The following is a 17,352-nucleotide window of genomic DNA, read 5'->3' on the forward strand; positions in this document are numbered from 1 at the left end:
AACAAGAAATACAAACATCACTAACAAATTTTCTTCCATAAAAGATACTAGTAGGAGTCTACATGTTCTAACAGATCAAACTAATAAGTTGAAAATGTGGGAATATATAAAAGCATTGATAGATTAAAAGTCGAATTGACAGTCACATAGTTTTCATTGAATCTGAAACTACATCTGCATGCAAAAATCAAGCACGTGCGCGGCAATTCAAACTAACTGCATCATTCGCTCATGACTTATACATGTTCATTGTTCTGTTCCCATCACTTTCCCCACTAAATGCATGCAGATTCTACTTTTAACACCACAAATTCAACCAAGCAAAACGCCGAAATCAAAGACAGACAAAACATAGTATTCGAAATGAAAAGAGGAGATGCGTTTGATATAATATTGCAGTACGAAAAGAGAGAATTCAAGCTCCGCGTACATACATACGTCGCCGTTTCATACGGCACAGCAGGGAATTCTACAAGAGATCACGTGGACCGCGCAGCCAGATGCTTCCACGTGTCCGTGAAAATCTACATTTGAATCCACCGAGCTAATTGCGTGGGGTTGACTACTCCCTGTATGTGGACCGCATCGCTTCTAATTATATTTGCCACCTCAGCATAACTCTCCGGCTTCGGCTTCACCATCGGCTCGGCTTCCTTCCCATGCCTGTTCCTCTTCGGCTCCGCCACGTTCACCGGCATCGCCTCCGCCCGCCCCGGGTCGAACTTCTGCCCGAAGAGCGTTCCTTTGGTCAGGAACTCGTACGCCATGTACCCGGCTAAGAGCCGGTTCGACGCCACCGGCTGCGGCTCGGATCCCTTAGACGACGTCGTTGCCCCACTAACGGCGCGGCTGACGGACGTTAGTGGAACTAACGCCGCTTCCGTCTCTTTCCGCTTGCGTGAGGCCCCAGGTGTCAATATTCTTCGCGCGGGGTAACTACTCATCCTGACCGTCTATTTTTAATAGAGTGCCACGTCAGCTAAAGGGTAGAAGCGTCAGATTGTGGTGAAAACTACAAAGACAATTTAATTGGATTGAAATTAAACGGCAAAAACGGTTTAACAGAGAGTGAAAAAGCAGAAAAGGTTAAAAATCAAAAGTAAAGTAGAGGGAGGGCTATAAAAAAAAATTGTGCATTTTGACTTGAGAAAAATATTGAAAGGGCAAAAATAAAAGGAGTTTGATTTTATTAATAATAATGAGGCGGAGAATTTATGAATTTCCGAGAAAAATGCAAATGAACAGTAGAGGGAGGGGGAGATTGGAAAATCGGAAAATTTTAAATCTGGGGCGTGGACGGCGGATCTGGATTTAAGATTCGCCGGAGCGATGTTTGTCTCCGCCGCTTGCGGCGGTTGAGAGGAGAGAGAGAGAGGGGAGGGCGACGGAGAGAGTGAGAGACAGAGAAAAGGGATGAGGAGGTTTGCGGGCACCGTGCTTGCGGGTATATATAGCGAGTAAGGGTTTTTATTGCCCTCGAGTTTATGTCTTATTCACTAAAATGCCATCGGATGATGTTGTCATCCACAATATTCGGGAATGTCTGTAATACCCCTCCATGGGGCACGCAACTACGACTTTTTGGGCATTTAGTAAGGATGTTTTGGTACATTCGTGGTTACATTATTTTAGTTTTGTTTTTAGCGCTTCCCTCATTGTATTATATGCTTTTAATTAGTGATTTCTAAAGGAATAAATGGCCAAATAAATGATGATGATCAAATTCAGGTTGCGTCACAAAATTTTCAAAATCTTAAAATTAAATTTTGAAAGAGTGAAAATTTCTCAACTACACTATTACCTTTTTGGGGGTTGACGTGCTAATAAATTTAAGATACGTGGACAAAACGACGTTTCGAACTTAATTGATATCATCTTGCCAAGTAAGTGTTATCCGGATATTTTAAATAGATACCACATCAACAAGTAATTAGCTGTCGGATAATGAAATAATGAGATAATTTCATCTTTTATAATTTACTTTTTAGATTTTGAAAAGTGGGACCAAGCAAAATTTGATCATCTATATTTATTTAGTGATTTGCCCATTCTATTTAGTGGAAAATATTTTCTGTGACAAAGTAATTAAAATTTATGAGACGGGTTATAATTTAGATGTAAACTAGTATATGTGACTATATATTCAAAATTTTGCAATTATAAATATTTAATTGTATAATTGTGAGACAGGTTTCCATAAGACCGCGATAAACCATACTCGACTACTGATAGTATAACTGTATAACCATTAGTGTACTTAATTTTAGAAAAATATTGTAATTTATTGTGTTTTTAAATGAGTTTGAATGCTTTCAAACCAATAAATACATGTTGCCAAAAGTGAATTATGTTTTAAAATTTGTTATCAATGAATGGCGGGCGACGTGCGCGTGTATCTTATTCCCTCCGTTAAAAAAAATAATACTCCGTATTAATATGTACAATACAAGTTTTAATGAGAAAATAATAAAGTAAGAGAAACGATCATTTCTAATTTTAGAGATAGGACTAATTTTTTTGGACATCCCAAAATAACAAAATGAGACACTCCCTCTATCCCATTAGAAATGAAACGTTTTCCTTTTTGGTCTGTCCCATTAAAAATGAAACGTTTCTAAAAATGAAGATAATACTTTCTCTACTTTTTCTTCTCTCTTCATTAACTCACAAAACAACACTACATAAAATCATGTGCCGAAAAACAACTATTGCATATTTAATGAGACGAAGGAAGTATTTTTCATTGATGAAAAAAATAATAAATAAAGAATTCATTATTTTTATATATCACATCTCATATTTAACTCAATAGTTATATTTTTCATTTTGAAAATTATATTTTTTTATTTTAGTAAAAATTTGTTCTAACATAGTAAATCTCATTATTTATTAAAAATATTTCAATCACTTTTTATCTTAATTTTTCTCGTACTTTATTAATTTTACATTAGACTATTGTTAATAAACTTAAACTCAAATGAAATTTCGTTCTCAACAAATATAGTTATTATAAATTCAGACATTTTATTGCCAATTTAGTTAAACGTACTCCTATAAAAGAATATCACTTCAGATTATAAAAAATAGAGTGAACTTCAAAAATGGTCCGTGGACTATAGGTTTATCTCGAAAATGGTCCCTGGACTTTAAAAATATCACCAGTAGTCCCTGGACTAAGGGTTAATATCAAAAACGGTATTTTGAGACGAAAATGCCCTTTTGAGGGGTTTTGAGGGGTTTGGGCAATTTGGTCTTTTTATACTTTTAACATTTTAAATCTGATATTATTTTAGTTATGTACTAAATCTGATATTATTTCAAAATTATCATTTTTCTTCCCTTTTGTCATCCTTCACTTTGTTTCTTTATTTCAATATTAGATTTAATTTTATAAAATTAAATTTTAAATTTCAATTTTTAAATATCAATAAATTTTTTTAATTAAAACTATTAATTCATGGAAACTATAAATATTGATTAAAACTATTAATTTTTGTTATTTAATATAATATTAAGCTGAATTGAAGAAGTACAGAAAAATAATATTAATCGTGATGGAAAAATAAGAGCTATTCTATTTAGCCTTCGTTCGGTTGTTATAATTGCTTGTGATTGAATATTATGAAGTCGACTAAAAATTTTGTATAGGAGTATTTTTGTTGAAATTTTCTAGTCATTTTGATTGATTGTTTTCAAATTAATAAACGAAAATTATATTAGTCTTACATTAGACGCATATTTATTTCAGAATAAACCGTGTTATAATGTCTATTTATGATTAAAGCTATTAAATATTGATTAAAACTAAGACGTTGTTATATCTTATTGATTAAATATTAGACACTATCAAATATTGATTATGACTAATAATTTTTGTTATTTAATAATTTTTATAATTAAAAAAATTTATTGATATTTAAAAACTGAAATTTAAAATTTAATTTTGTAAAATTAAATCTAATATTGAAATAAAGAAACTAAGTGAAAGATGACAAAAGGGAAGAAGAATGATAATTTTGAAATAATATCAGATTTAGTACATAACTAAAATAATATCAGATTTAAAATGTTAAAAGTGTAAAAAGATCAAATTGCCCAAACCCTCAAAATCCCTCAAAAGGACATTTTCGTCTCAAAATATCGTTTTTGATATTAACCCTTAGTCCAGGGACTACTGGTGATATTTTTAAAGTCCAGGGACCATTTTCGAGATAAACCCATAGTCCAGGGACCATTTTTGAAGTTCACTCTAAAAAATATGATGGAGGTGTGAGTATGTCTTTAAAGCGAAACTATTCCAAAAAAATAATTTTATTTTCTATTTTAATAACCTTTAGGAGTATTTATTTATGTAAGGTTTCTCCCTAGCTCTCACTTATTTTATTGATTTTATAATATTTAAATACTACTACCCTCTATCAATTGTTTTTCGTGGAATGGCATGAGTTGTGACATTTGTAGAGCTTATTACTTTTTGCAATTGGACCACCCAGGTTAACAGCATTAGTTTATACTTTAAAAATAAAATTATCTTAAATAGAGTAATGACTGATCACTGTATTACGAATAGATCTGCCCAAGGTTTATCGAAAAGGCGGTTAAAACCGAAAACCGTAACCGCCGGTTACGGTTCCGAACCGAAAACGTGAGAATTTTTTCGAACCGAAACCGTCGATTTTTGAATCGTGGTTCGGTTCAGGTTCAAAAATTTTCGAACCGAAATCGTTTCGGAACTGCCGGTTCCAAACCGGAACCGCGAAAAACCACCGGAAAACCGTGAAATCAAGCCGGAGCTGCAAAAAACCGGCGGTTCAGAACCGTATAAAACCGCCGAAAAACCACCGGTTCGGAACCGAAACCGAAACCGGCGGTTTTGGAACCGGAACCGTAAACGCGAAACACCCTTGCGGTTCGATTCCGGTTCAATAATTTCCAAAACCGGAACCACCAGTTCCTGAACCATGGGCACCTCTATTTACGAATATAACTAACGGAGTAAAATTTACAGAATGATTTGTTGTTATTATTACTGACTTTGACCATGGTCAATTATTCCCAATTTATTGAAAGAAAAAGTTAAATCATACCTTATTTTCTTTTCAGGAAAAAGAATAACAATATAGATATCATGCCATTCTTCCATAGTATTTCAGTTTTCAAAATTTTAAACAAATTTGAGGTATTTTCTAAAATCTTTAATTATTGGTTTATAGTATTTCAGTTTTCAAAATTCATATGTAATTTATTATGATAATTATAATTATATAATTCTAATGAATGTACTCCATGCAATTTATTCTGTTTGGAGCTTGAATTCTCTATTTTTTTGATGTGCAAGAACCTGGTTTTCAATCCTTCTGTGTGTGTATGATATTTTCAATAAGTCTCATTTAGCAAACATATTACGCCGTGCACATATAATTACAATAGTCTTGTTGCTTAGTCACTAAAAAAAATAAAAATCCAATGAAGAATGTTAATTTGTGTTTCTAAATATACCATAAACAATTCATAAAATGTCTTGTATATTGTTGGTGCATCAACTAAAATTAGAGCAAGGACGCAAATGAAATCATCCCAAAAGAGCAAAATTTAAGTTAATTTATCCTTCAATTAGGAACATTTTCTTTTGCGTTATAAATTATTATTATTATTTTTAAAAAAATTTCAATGCAAATAATAATATCTCGATTTTTGTGTCCTTAATTTTTTTTTCTTTTTTAGTAATGCTTTAAATTGTCGAACTAAAGTGCAAATTAAAAGAATAATTTCACATGGCGTAGAAACTTAAAAGTATAGTAGATCTTCATAAGTTTGCACGTTCCTTTTAGTATAATTGTGATTCGCAGTAGAGGGAAAGAGAGGGTGAAAGAGACAAAAAGAAAAGAAAATTAAGAGTCGACATTTACACTATTCTTGGTTGTGCTGCTACCTTGAAGTAACGATTGCCATCGACTGCTACAATACTACGTTATATACTGTAATTATTTGTCGTACACCTAAATACGAAACCCTAGATACATCGTTGCTTCCTAGGAGTTACCCATCTTAGAAAGGTAAGGTCTCCTCTAAAATGCAATCCAATACCTCCATTCTATTAGAATCTCTCTTTTGGTGCATTTCAATTAATCCATGCTCATGGTGTTTTAAAAATATGAGCCCCTCTTTATTCATTCTTATGCACCGACAATAACTCTACTTTTGTATCGAATGTTACAACTAACTTATCTAGATGTTGTGCTATATTCGCATCACTTGAGGCCTTCAGTTAGATATCCACTTGAGCCCATTTTATTTTCATTTTATACAAATTGCACTGTTGGTGGTTGTGTCGTTGCCTTCCAGCAATGATTCATGTCCAATTAAGATCCATTGTGAAATTCACGACTTTTCGGAATCACCCGTCTTAAAATTTGTTAATCTCTTCTGGCCAATTAAGATTTTACTAATGGAATTGGGATTAGCTCATAATATATATGCTTGCAATTCTAGTTGGCTCTCCGACGTGGGATACAGTTTGCTCCCAATCGCATCACTTAATAATTTTTTAGAAATCAATCAGAACCCCAACTTATTTTAATTTCATAAAATTATCATTGCACTAATATATAATAAAACAACTACAAGTATAATTTGTTACGTGAGTTAATTTGGGAAACTTTATAGTTATCCATCTTATTCAGAGGTCCCATGCCAGAGATACCTTGTCATTATATTGTACCAATAGCCAGCCAGCTAACAATATTGTATAATTGCATTAGCCATATAAATTTTCAATAGTAAATTTTATATATGTTGGTGGGATATCACTTTAGGTTGTCAATTGGGTCATTTTATAATACATCACTACATCGATATACAAAAATTTATAAGAAAGTCGACCTTAGTACTCTTGATCACTAAAATGATCATGAATTATTATTTATTCAATATTTTGGTTTTCTTGGAAGGTCCAAAGAAATTGGATTATATTATGTTAACTCAACGTAATAATGCTACTATTTTAGACACGTTTAATTTGAGGTCTATGGATTTGTTAGGGCTTGAACAAGTGCACCCATTGTTTGGTCATAAATTTGGGTAGGTTCACACTATTTATATTATGTATCGTTTTGATCGCTTTTGCTAGTACAAGTTTGGTAGCTATATTTCGACCTATAATAAACATATGTAACAAGTTTTAAACATAATTGTCGAGAATATCACTATACACGTGAGTCCGAATTGGAATATATAAGCAATAATTGCAAAAAATGTGTCAGTATTAATTGGATTCCAATTATCAAAACAATATGATGACTTTAGCAGAAGAAAATTACTTTTATAATAGTTGATTTGTTCTTTCTATAGTTAAACTGAACTTTTTAATAATTAATTGATTATTAAAATTTTATAGTGTAATTAACTTAAACATTTTTTATTCCATGTATAAAAAACCCTGGAGTATTTGTTAATTCACTAAAATGAAATTAATAGTGTGAGCCTTGAGGCCGAACATATGATGAACACGCAACCCAAACACTAGAGTATATCCCGATTGTATTCCATAATAGCAAGGGTTAAAAACCTAATTGAAAACTAATCATGTCTAAGCTTACAATTAATATTCCATATGCTAATTAGTAATTCCATGGTTGATAACCATAATAATAGTAATTGAATTTTAAAAGTTTTTTCTTAAATAAAAGGAATAAAAAGAAAAAAGAAAAGGAAAAAAAAAGAAGACAAGGGGATAAGGAATTTTAGGTTGTGGTGAACAGGGCGAGAAAATAAGTGTGGCCGCAGTTTGAGAATCTTCAGTCCTGACTAGATTTCTAGAAAAAAAAAGGTGTCATTTTTATAGAAAAAGTTAATATTTAAAAGAGTAAATATATCTCGATAAAGGAAAAGTAAAACTTATCAATTAACTATTCTGGCAAAAGCTAATAATCTCTGCAAATACTGATTTTCTAAAACTTAAAAGTTAATACTACTTAAAAGATTAAATATTTCTCAATAAAAAAGGTACTAATATTGATTAATTAATAATTCTGGCAAAAGCTAATAAATAGATTTTCCAAAATATCAACTTCTAGGCTGTTATTAGGCATTCATTTTTGGGCGTAGGTATACATTATTTGGGGTGCAGAGTATTTGAAAACGTTATTGCTACTGTACTAGTACTTGTTTATTATTAAATCAACTAAAATAATTATTATTTGTATATGTAGGTTTGGAATTTATTTGAGTCAATCATCTTAAATAAGCGTTATGAATCCTCTTTCCATCCGTAATTAAAAATCTCTTTTTTTCTCATGAGTTTTAAGAAATTCCATGAAAAAGTGTAAGTTGAAATAATTAGTAAGATATGAATATCATATTTATACATTAATTTTATAATAAAATATGAATAAAATGAGTGAGTGAAATATGTGACATACTTACCATTTATAATTGAATAGAAACGAGACTTCTATTGATGGGCGTACCAAAATGACATAAATGATTCATATTACACAACATTTACTCTTCATTTATTTGAGAATTTAGAAATTGTTACTATTTAATGTGTTGAGTGAAGAGATAAAATCAGATTGAATATATTAATAGAGAGGAAAAATAGTTCAATGTACTAATGAAAGTTTTTTTTTTTCAAATTATTTGGGCCTATTACCCTTATATTGAATTTAGGAAAAATTCAATTTCGTAGGAAAATGACTACTATATGCTAAAAAGTTTACCACATTTAAAGCTGGTGGTAACAATCTGAACTAACTTATAGTTGATGTACTGTTTTTGCTATGAGCCCCTTTTATAAACAAAAGATCAGAAATATAGGTTAACTATCAAGTTGAAATTCGAAAAATGAATTCAGCCGATTCTAAAATTGGAATGAGTTAAGAGGAGCTGTAAATTTAGGTTTGCATTTTTGATGGCATTAAAGAATTATCCATTACGCCATTGACAATGGGGTCCAATGGTCAACTGAGAATTCTGAAATAAAAGAGATTAAGAATTAAAATCCCTCTAATATAATCATAATTATATTTTCTTCAGAATTAAGTTTGGAAAATTTATCAAGCAATATACCAAAATTGACACTAGCATACCAAACATATCATTTATCTTCAAATTTACCCAACAAAATCTTTTCAGTTCACCAAAATTATGGTACTACTTGAATATTATGTTCACTCTCTGATAATTTGAGGAACGAAGCAAGATTTTACAGCAAGGAAATGGCATCAAAATATGGCGAAGAGAGAAGCTACATAACAGGAAACAATAGGAAGTTAGGAACATAAAGAGATCAGAAACTTCTGTCACCTCTTCTTCCTCTGTTAAGATCACATTTTGCTGAGATCAATTCCGGCCTTCTTAGCCACTGCATCGAGTCCATTCTTCTCGATGGTCTTTATAGCTTTGGTTGACAATCGCAACTTCACAAAGCGCTTCCCGGCTTCCCACCAAATCTTCTTGTACTGGAGGTTCACAAATTGCCTCCTTATGGTCCTGTGGTTCGAGTGGGAAACCCTGTTGGCCTTGTTTGGTTTTTTCCCGGTGAAGGGACAGATTCTCCCTGTAATACAAACCCGAACAGATTCAACATGACTACAAGTAGCTGAGATCAACATGAAATCATTCCATAACAAATTCAATGAATTACTTTTACACGCATAAGTTTCACCTCTTAAGACAGATAAAACATTTCATATACTTCCAGTTTGTCTGCGTTGGTTCATCAGTTCTGATAAACGTATCCACGACAAACCACAAGCTAACTGACCATCCTAGTCCATAGATAAGTTCTACTTCCAAGAACAGAAATACTTCTAGTTTCATTGCAATGCTAGGTGCTGCAACCATCTATGTGTCTTAGCCACTCCAGGTTAACTTACTCCAACAACTCTAATCACTCATAACCGACCGTGTTGACACAAACATGGATATGATTATGAGCTAAACATGACAACAGGTAGCTGAGATCAACATGAAATAATTCTATAGCAAATTCAATGAATTACTTTTACAAGGATAAGTTTCCTCTATTAATCCAGATAAAACATTTCTTATAATTCCAGTTTGTCATCAGCGTTTGAGCAAGCTTTACAAATGAACCTCTCTCATTTTCATAAACACTATTCACAGGAAAAATCAACTACAAGACCAGACCAATCAGTACCTTCATTCACATTAAAACAGAATAATTCACAAAATGCTTCGCATTAAAACCCTAAGCTATCCAAAAAAGGCGTAATTGAAGAACTAGAACATCAAACCTCTCTCAATTTCATAAACACAGTTCAAAGGAAAAATCAGCAACAAGACCAGACCAATCAGTACCTTCATTCACTTTAAAACAGAACAATTCACAAAAAATCTCCACATTAAAGCCCTAAGCTATCCAAAAAAGGCGTAAAGGAATAACTAGAACATCAAATTTAACAACACAAAAGCGCGCAGAAAGAGAATCGAAGAAAACTTACGAGCAACGGGCTGAAGAGAAGGCCTGAAAGGTGCCGAAATTGTGCAAGGGGTGGTTTCGAAGGCTGTGGTTGAAATTTTGATGCCGCTCAGCTGGGATGAAATGAAGCCAACGTCTGAACTCAATCTCGAGCTCTTGAGTGAAATTCTGGAAACGTGCTGGGACTTCGCCGCCGGCACGCTCATCATTACCGGTCGTATCGTAGCTGTTACCGTCGCCATTGTGGAAGAATTGAGCTTTTAGAGTTGTTTTGTTGCGCTTGTTTCGGCCAGAAAATGTTTGAAGAAGGATAAGATAACAGAGTTAAATTTGTAAGTTGGACCCTCAATTTTGGATTTTATCACATTAACCCCAATATTTATCGTTTGGGTACGAAATTAATTAAAGAGAGTTTGGTTTGATAATACATGGACTAATTAATAAGGGTGTCTCCGGTAGCGCCCTTCTCACTAAAACTTCTGCTAGGACTTCCCACACAAAATTCATGTCACGTCATCATTAGGACTTCCCATTTCACTAGGACTTCCCGCAAAAAAAATTAATAAATTCACAATTAAAATTTACGGAATTCAAATTTCGACACGAGCCGTATTTATAGAGTTCTTTTTTTTTTAAAAAAAAAAAAATTAATTTTCGATGGGACGTCCTACCCACGCCACACTGGCGGACGTCGGGCTGAGGGGCGAGGACATGGGACGGGCGTGGGCGCCCTTCCCCTTCACTACGGCGGACGTCGGGTAGGACGTCGGCGACGTCCTACCAAGACGTCCGCCATTGGAGACACCCTAATGATAAAATGATGGCCATGGCAATGTAGTACAATACTGTTAAAAATTCTCAGTATAGCATAGTAATTGATAAAACAATTCGTTCTAACGACGTCCTACCAAGACGTCCGCCATTGGAGACACCCTAATGATAAAATGATGGCCATGGCAATGTAGTACAATACTGTTAAAAATTCTCAGTATAGCATAGTAATTGATAAAACAATTCGTTCTAACAAAAAATTAAAGTTTGATGAATAATGATAAGATGGCAATGAACGTCAGATCAAATATCTGAAAATGAATAGATGAAAACAACTTTCGTTCAACTTTTTCAGGTGTGATAGTACTACAACTAGTATTATTACCTGTGCTATACACGGACCATAAGGTTTTCACTTATAAATCTTAAATAATTCAATAAAAAAAGTAACAAGATCATTATGTACACTATACAGAAAATGTACTTCTTCAATCCCGTTCTCAGTGGAACATTTATCCTCCTTGTACATATTTTTATTTTTTGAGCTGAATGGAGAATTTATCCTCTTTGTACATATTTTTATTTTATGAGCTGAATGGAGAAAAATAAAGTAAAAGTAAGAGGATAATGAAGTGGAGATAAATGTGCATAATACTATGAAGCATAATAAGCTATGTATTAGTTGTTTTGTATTGATTTTTTTTTTATCACTTTAAGCTGTTAGAATATGATTGCTCTCTCTTTATTGACCATTTAAAAGTGTTCTATTCAACATAAGTGTGTTGAAAAGCTTTTATCAGCCGTTTGTATCATTTTTTGAGGTTAAAGCTTGTATCAACCTTTTGTATCAGACATACTGATTTTACAATATCAATTATAAATTGATGACAGACAACATTGCTAAATTAAATTTTAAAACCAGAAATATATATATATCTATATCTATATAGGGATGTGATCAGGTCCATAAGTGAAATTTTGTCAAAAATCAAAGCAAATCTCAGCCATTGGATCCTGTGATGTAACCGTTAGATTAATGCCACGTGTCATCTAATAATGTAGATTGTGTAGTCTAATAATGTAGCTCGGCTAATAATGTAACGCGCTTTAGTCTAATAATGTAGATTGTGCAGTCCAATAATGTAACACAGTTAATAATGTAACGCTTTTAGTGTAATAATGTAGCTCGTATATTATGTTCACAACCATCCAATCTAAGGATCCAAGGACTGAGATTTGCTTTCATTTTTGACAGAATTTTCCTTATGGACCATAGTGCACCCCTATATATATATATATATATATATATATAATTTATTGGATTACTAAAAAATGAAATTAAATATGAAATAATTTCAAATCAATTACACTTATTTATTCTCTCTTGTTCTTTATTTTCTTATATTTTTTACTTTATTCCCTCTCCTAATTTATTCTATTTTCATTTAACACATTTAACATAATTATTTAATCATCATACTCTAAAAATATCTCAATTTAGTTTGGATCGATGAGATATCATTCAAATCGAAAACTTTCACATAACAGTCCAAATTTATTTTACGTCTTCGTCCAATTTCATTATAAATACATTTGGATCGTATATTTAACTTTGTTTAAAAGTAATTTAAAACAAATTATATCATGCTAGATGCGCATGATGGCATGAAATCACAAAAAAGTTGTACGGAGTAGTAATTTTTTTTAAAAATGAGAAAGCATTACTAACCCAATAATTTACACTCCGTGAATAATTGGGCTTTCACCCATGAATGAACATAACTGCCGCCTCTAAAACTAAAATGAAGCTCAAGAAAAAAAGAGCCCAAAAATCATTATATGTAAAAGCATACAACGGCACCTCTCCAACAAAGCCTAAATACCTATTCCCTCCTCCACCACCGCCAAATGCTTTCTTGAAGCGGAAACCGATGCCTTAGAACCAAAGGCGTCACCAAAAACACCATCTCTCGGCTGTCAAAGCAATGTTCTTGCGCTCACATTTGAGAGTTATGTGAACTAATATTATCAAATTCTAAAGAGATTACATGACGAATGTTGCTTATGTTAATATTTGTTGGGGATTTTTGATGTAAAGAGAACATTTTTGGAATTTATTTTATGTTTTTGACGAAAGTATATCAATCGTAGAAGTTGTTAAAATAGTACTATTTCAGAATATTATGATATGGAAATAGGTCCAATCTTACACATCACTTTTTCAGATGTGATATTACTACAATTTTATGCATATTTATTTCTACTCTCACCCAATGCATCAACTAATTTGTCAACTGATGCAGAAGCTCTTCTTGCCTTCAAATCAAGAATCACTTCAGACCCTCTTGACAAAATCACAAGAAATTGGTCCGCCTCTGCCTCCGTCTGCAGCTGGTATGGCGTTTCGTGCGGTGCCAGAAGGCGAGTCACGGCCTTAAGTCTCTACAATGCGAGCCTTGGAGGCACCGTTGCTCCACATCTCGGGAACCTTTCTTTCCTGAGTTCCTTGGACCTCGGCCTCAACAGATTCACGGGGCACCTGCCCTGTGAACTGTCTAACCTCCGTCTCCTACAAAACCTATACCTCGACTTCAACAACTTCACCGGAGATTTCCCTCCATGGCTTGGCGCGTTGGCGCAACTAAAAGAAGCCACCCTGCAGAACAAGAGTCTTGGCGGTGTCATTCCAAATCTACTCAACCTTTCGAACCTCGAGAGACTTGACGGTTCTTACAACGCGATCACTGGCAATATTCCAAAAGAGATCGGTAACCTTTCCCGCTTCAAATCGTTGGACTTGAAGTATAACCAGCTGACGGGATCAATACCGTCTACCATTTTCAACATGTCATCTTTGGAAATGCGTGACCTTTCAGCAAACAACCTGTCGGAGAAGATTGTGATACATGATCTTCCCCGACTGGAAGGCCTTTTTCTCCCTCTTAATCAACTTTCTGGTTTGATCCCGTCGAGACTCTTCAAGTGCTCATCGCTGCAGCGCTTATCCCTTTCGTGTAACCAATTCAATGGAAGCATGCCGACGGGGATTGCTAGTTTGACCCTTCTGAAGAACTTGTATCTTGGGATAAATAACTTGCAAGGTACACCTTCACCATCCTGTCCGCGATAAACTGTCTCATTTTGCCAAAAAATAGATATTCACAATAAAATATTTCGTTTCGCTTTTACTATTTTTGATAACGAACTCTACATTTACTAATTTTTTGTATTCACATTCTATTACATTTCTTAAAACACGTATGTGTGTTGCAGGAGGTATACCACCAAAGATGGCAATCTATCAAGATTGGAGATATTGAGCATGGCACAAAGCTCACTCACCGGGGAGATTCCTTCATTCATCTTCAACATGTCTTCTCTCAAAGAGATAGACCTTGGTTACAATAGCCTCTCAGGAAGAATTCCACCTACGCTTAATCTCCCTAATCTTGAGATGATTTTTCTTAATAGTAACAATCTCACCGGCGAAAGCTTGTCCGGCCTACTTGACTGCCGTAAGGTTCGGCTTCTCCAGCTCTCGGAAAACCTACTCACCGGCCCCATGCCTAAAAAAGTTGGAAACATGAGCCAGCTCAGGTTTCTCTTTCTAAATGAGAACAAGTTGACTGGTATGTTATCCTAAATATACTAATCTTTAAAGATGAATTCTCATGTTCGGTCAGTAACATATATATATCAGGTCAGGTACCATCTGAGCTAGGCAACCTTAACCTCGAGAGGCTTACAATGTCCTACAATGGATTCAATGGTTCTATCCCTCCTTCCATTTTCAATATCTCTACACTAGTCGAGATGAACCTCGCGTTCAATAAGCTGAGCGGAGAGCTCCTGAGCTACATAGGAAATGCTTCTAAACTATCTCTTATAGAGATAGACAACAATTCCTTCATAGGTGTTGTACCCGATTTTGGCAACCTTCGCCTCCTCAACACGCTCATATTCGCAGGAAACAATCTAACAGGGGAATCTCCTGGTCAGGAGCTCAGTTTCTTCTCGTCTCTCGAGAACTGCAAGTATCTGGGGAGGCTAGACTTCTCATTGAACAAACTCAACGGAATCATCCCACGTTCAGTCGGGAATCTATCTGCCTCCCTGCAGTATTTCCTCCGTCGCTTCAGAATCTACGAGGCTTGCAGTCTCTAAACCTTTCGAATAATAATCTGTCAGGATCGATCCCGAGGTCATTAGAGACACTCAGAGATCTGAAACAGTTTGATGTATCACGTAACAGACTGGAGGGGGAGATTCCGACGGGAGGATGCTTTTCTAACATGTCAGCATCATCGTTCATGCAGAACTCCGCACTCTGCGGCATGTCCCGATTTCAAGTGCCTCCATGCAGAGAAGTCCGACGTGGTAAACAGATCAAATATGTTTTGGTGGCTGTGGCGTTTGCAGCAGTGGCTGTCGCTATCTGGTTTGTGTTGAGGCGGCGGGGAAACAGAGTGAATGAACATAATCATGAGATGTCAATAGTTTTGGCTTGGAGAAGAGTCTCATACCGGGAGCTTCTGGAGGCGACAGACGGCTTCAGTCAAGGTCAATCTGCTCGGGAGAGGAAACTTTGGGTCGGTGTTCAAAGGGATTCTTCCTCCTGATGGCCTAACCATCGCGGTTAAGGTTTTCAATGAAGAGCTGGAGAAGAGCTTCAGCCGTTTTGAAGTGGAATGTGAGATACTGAGCAGTGTCCGTGTCCGTCACAGGAATCTGGTTCGTGTCGTTAGCTGCTGCAGCAACGTAGATTTTAAGGGGTTGGTTCTTGAATATGTGCCTAATGGAAGTTTGGAGAAATGGTTGTATTCGCATAACTATTGCTTGGATTTGCAGCAGAGATTGAATATAGCAATTGATGTTGCAGTCGCGCTTGAGTATCTTCACCATGGCGGTTTGAACCCTGTTGTTCACTGTGATCTCAAGCCGAGCAATGTCATGCTAGACCAAGATATGACGGCTCGTATAGCTGATTTTGGAATTTCTAAGCTTTTCGAAAAGGAGAAGATGTGAGGCACACGGTCACGTTGGCTACGGTTGGATATATGGCACCAGGTGTCAGGTGATAATATTATTTTCAAATATTTAGGTTTTTAGGAGTAACATTTTGTTTGACTCTGTGACGAACGTGCAACAGAATATGGATCCGAGGGGAAAGTGTCAACCAAGGGGGATGTGTACAGCTACAGCATTCTGCTACTGGAGATGTTTACGAGGAAGAAGCCGACAGGCGACAGATGATATGTTCAACAAGGAAATGAGCTTGAAAGAGTGGGTAAGTATGGCAATGAAAGAAAATGCAGAGATTGAAGCGGTGGCGGCGACTGGTTTGTTATTTAGAGAAGATGAACATTTTGGTGTAAAGGAGCAATGCATCTTGTTCATTTTTGAGGTGGCCATGGGGTGTCTTGCCTTGTCACCAAGTGAGACAAGTAACATGAAAGAGGTTGTGGTTTCTCTCAACTAGATAAGGCACCACTTTCTAGAAGCTACTACAAGGCTTCCTCGGGCGGGAAGAGCTGGAACGACTTAAGGCACTCACAACGCAGGCCACAAATCCGGGCCAGGCCTATACTACAGTGGTCGATTCCATGTTGCTTGGACCAGTCTGCGCATGTGGCCCAATCCTCGGCCCACCAAACTCCCACGCAATGTGCGATCCGTGCCCATGCCCACGCCTCTGGCCTTGCCAAACGTTGTAAGTGGTTGCGAGTGCCCTTTAATTACTACTATAACGATACTTGCTAATTTTTCCTATTTGCAAAATTTACATAATGCCTCCAGAAATTTTGAGAATGTTTACATGGTATGCAGTTGTAATAGCATATATTAATGGCTTACATGGTAAGTGTGTAATTATTGGCCAAACAGTAAACTACTAGTTTTTTTTTGGGTAATGCTATGCAGCCACATTATGACTGACCATAATTGGATATTTTGGTCATTATACATAAGAAATAAATAATAAATTAATAAGTCTATTTAATGTTTACGTTGTGTTTACAAAATTGCCCTTCACTAACAGAATTAATACAGTATTAATGGAGTATGAGTTACGGAAACTCACGTCTGGGGAATGGGTCTTTGGAATGGCTGGAGTGGGGAGTTATAAGAGCATCCGCAAT

At 35.2% G+C, this 17,352-nt stretch overlaps 3 protein-coding genes across 3 annotated transcripts; 1 reads left to right on the forward strand and 2 right to left on the reverse strand.

The window, feature by feature from the left end:
- Nucleotides 1-357: 357 nt before the first annotated feature.
- Nucleotides 358-1,415, reverse strand: LOC125197047. Its single transcript, XM_048095743.1, has one exon. The coding sequence runs from the start codon at nt 942-944 to the stop codon at nt 525-527; it is 420 nt and encodes a 139-aa protein (XP_047951700.1). The 5' UTR covers nt 945-1,415; the 3' UTR covers nt 358-524.
- Nucleotides 1,416-9,074: 7,659 nt separating this feature from the next.
- Nucleotides 9,075-10,741, reverse strand: LOC125192938 (50S ribosomal protein L28, chloroplastic). Its single transcript, XM_048090614.1, has 2 exons — nt 10,467-10,741; nt 9,075-9,559 (listed from the first exon to the last, which is right to left on the reverse strand). Exons 1-2 carry the CDS (start codon nt 10,684-10,686, stop codon nt 9,327-9,329), a joined length of 453 nt encoding a protein of 150 aa, XP_047946571.1. The 5' UTR covers nt 10,687-10,741; the 3' UTR covers nt 9,075-9,326.
- Nucleotides 10,742-13,403: 2,662 nt separating this feature from the next.
- On the forward strand, nt 13,404-16,694 carry LOC125195365 (LRR receptor-like serine/threonine-protein kinase EFR). Its single transcript, XM_048093523.1, has 6 exons — nt 13,404-14,290; nt 14,489-14,844; nt 14,916-15,371; nt 15,468-15,592; nt 15,713-16,236; nt 16,325-16,694. Exons 1-6 carry the CDS (start codon nt 13,404-13,406, stop codon nt 16,692-16,694), a joined length of 2,718 nt encoding a protein of 905 aa, XP_047949480.1.
- The last annotated feature ends 658 nt before the right edge of the window (nt 16,695-17,352 follow it).

The sequence above is a fragment of the Salvia hispanica genome, chromosome 6 (assembly GCF_023119035.1).
Source record: "Salvia hispanica cultivar TCC Black 2014 chromosome 6, UniMelb_Shisp_WGS_1.0, whole genome shotgun sequence".
NCBI lineage: Eukaryota > Viridiplantae > Streptophyta > Magnoliopsida > Lamiales > Lamiaceae > Salvia > Salvia hispanica.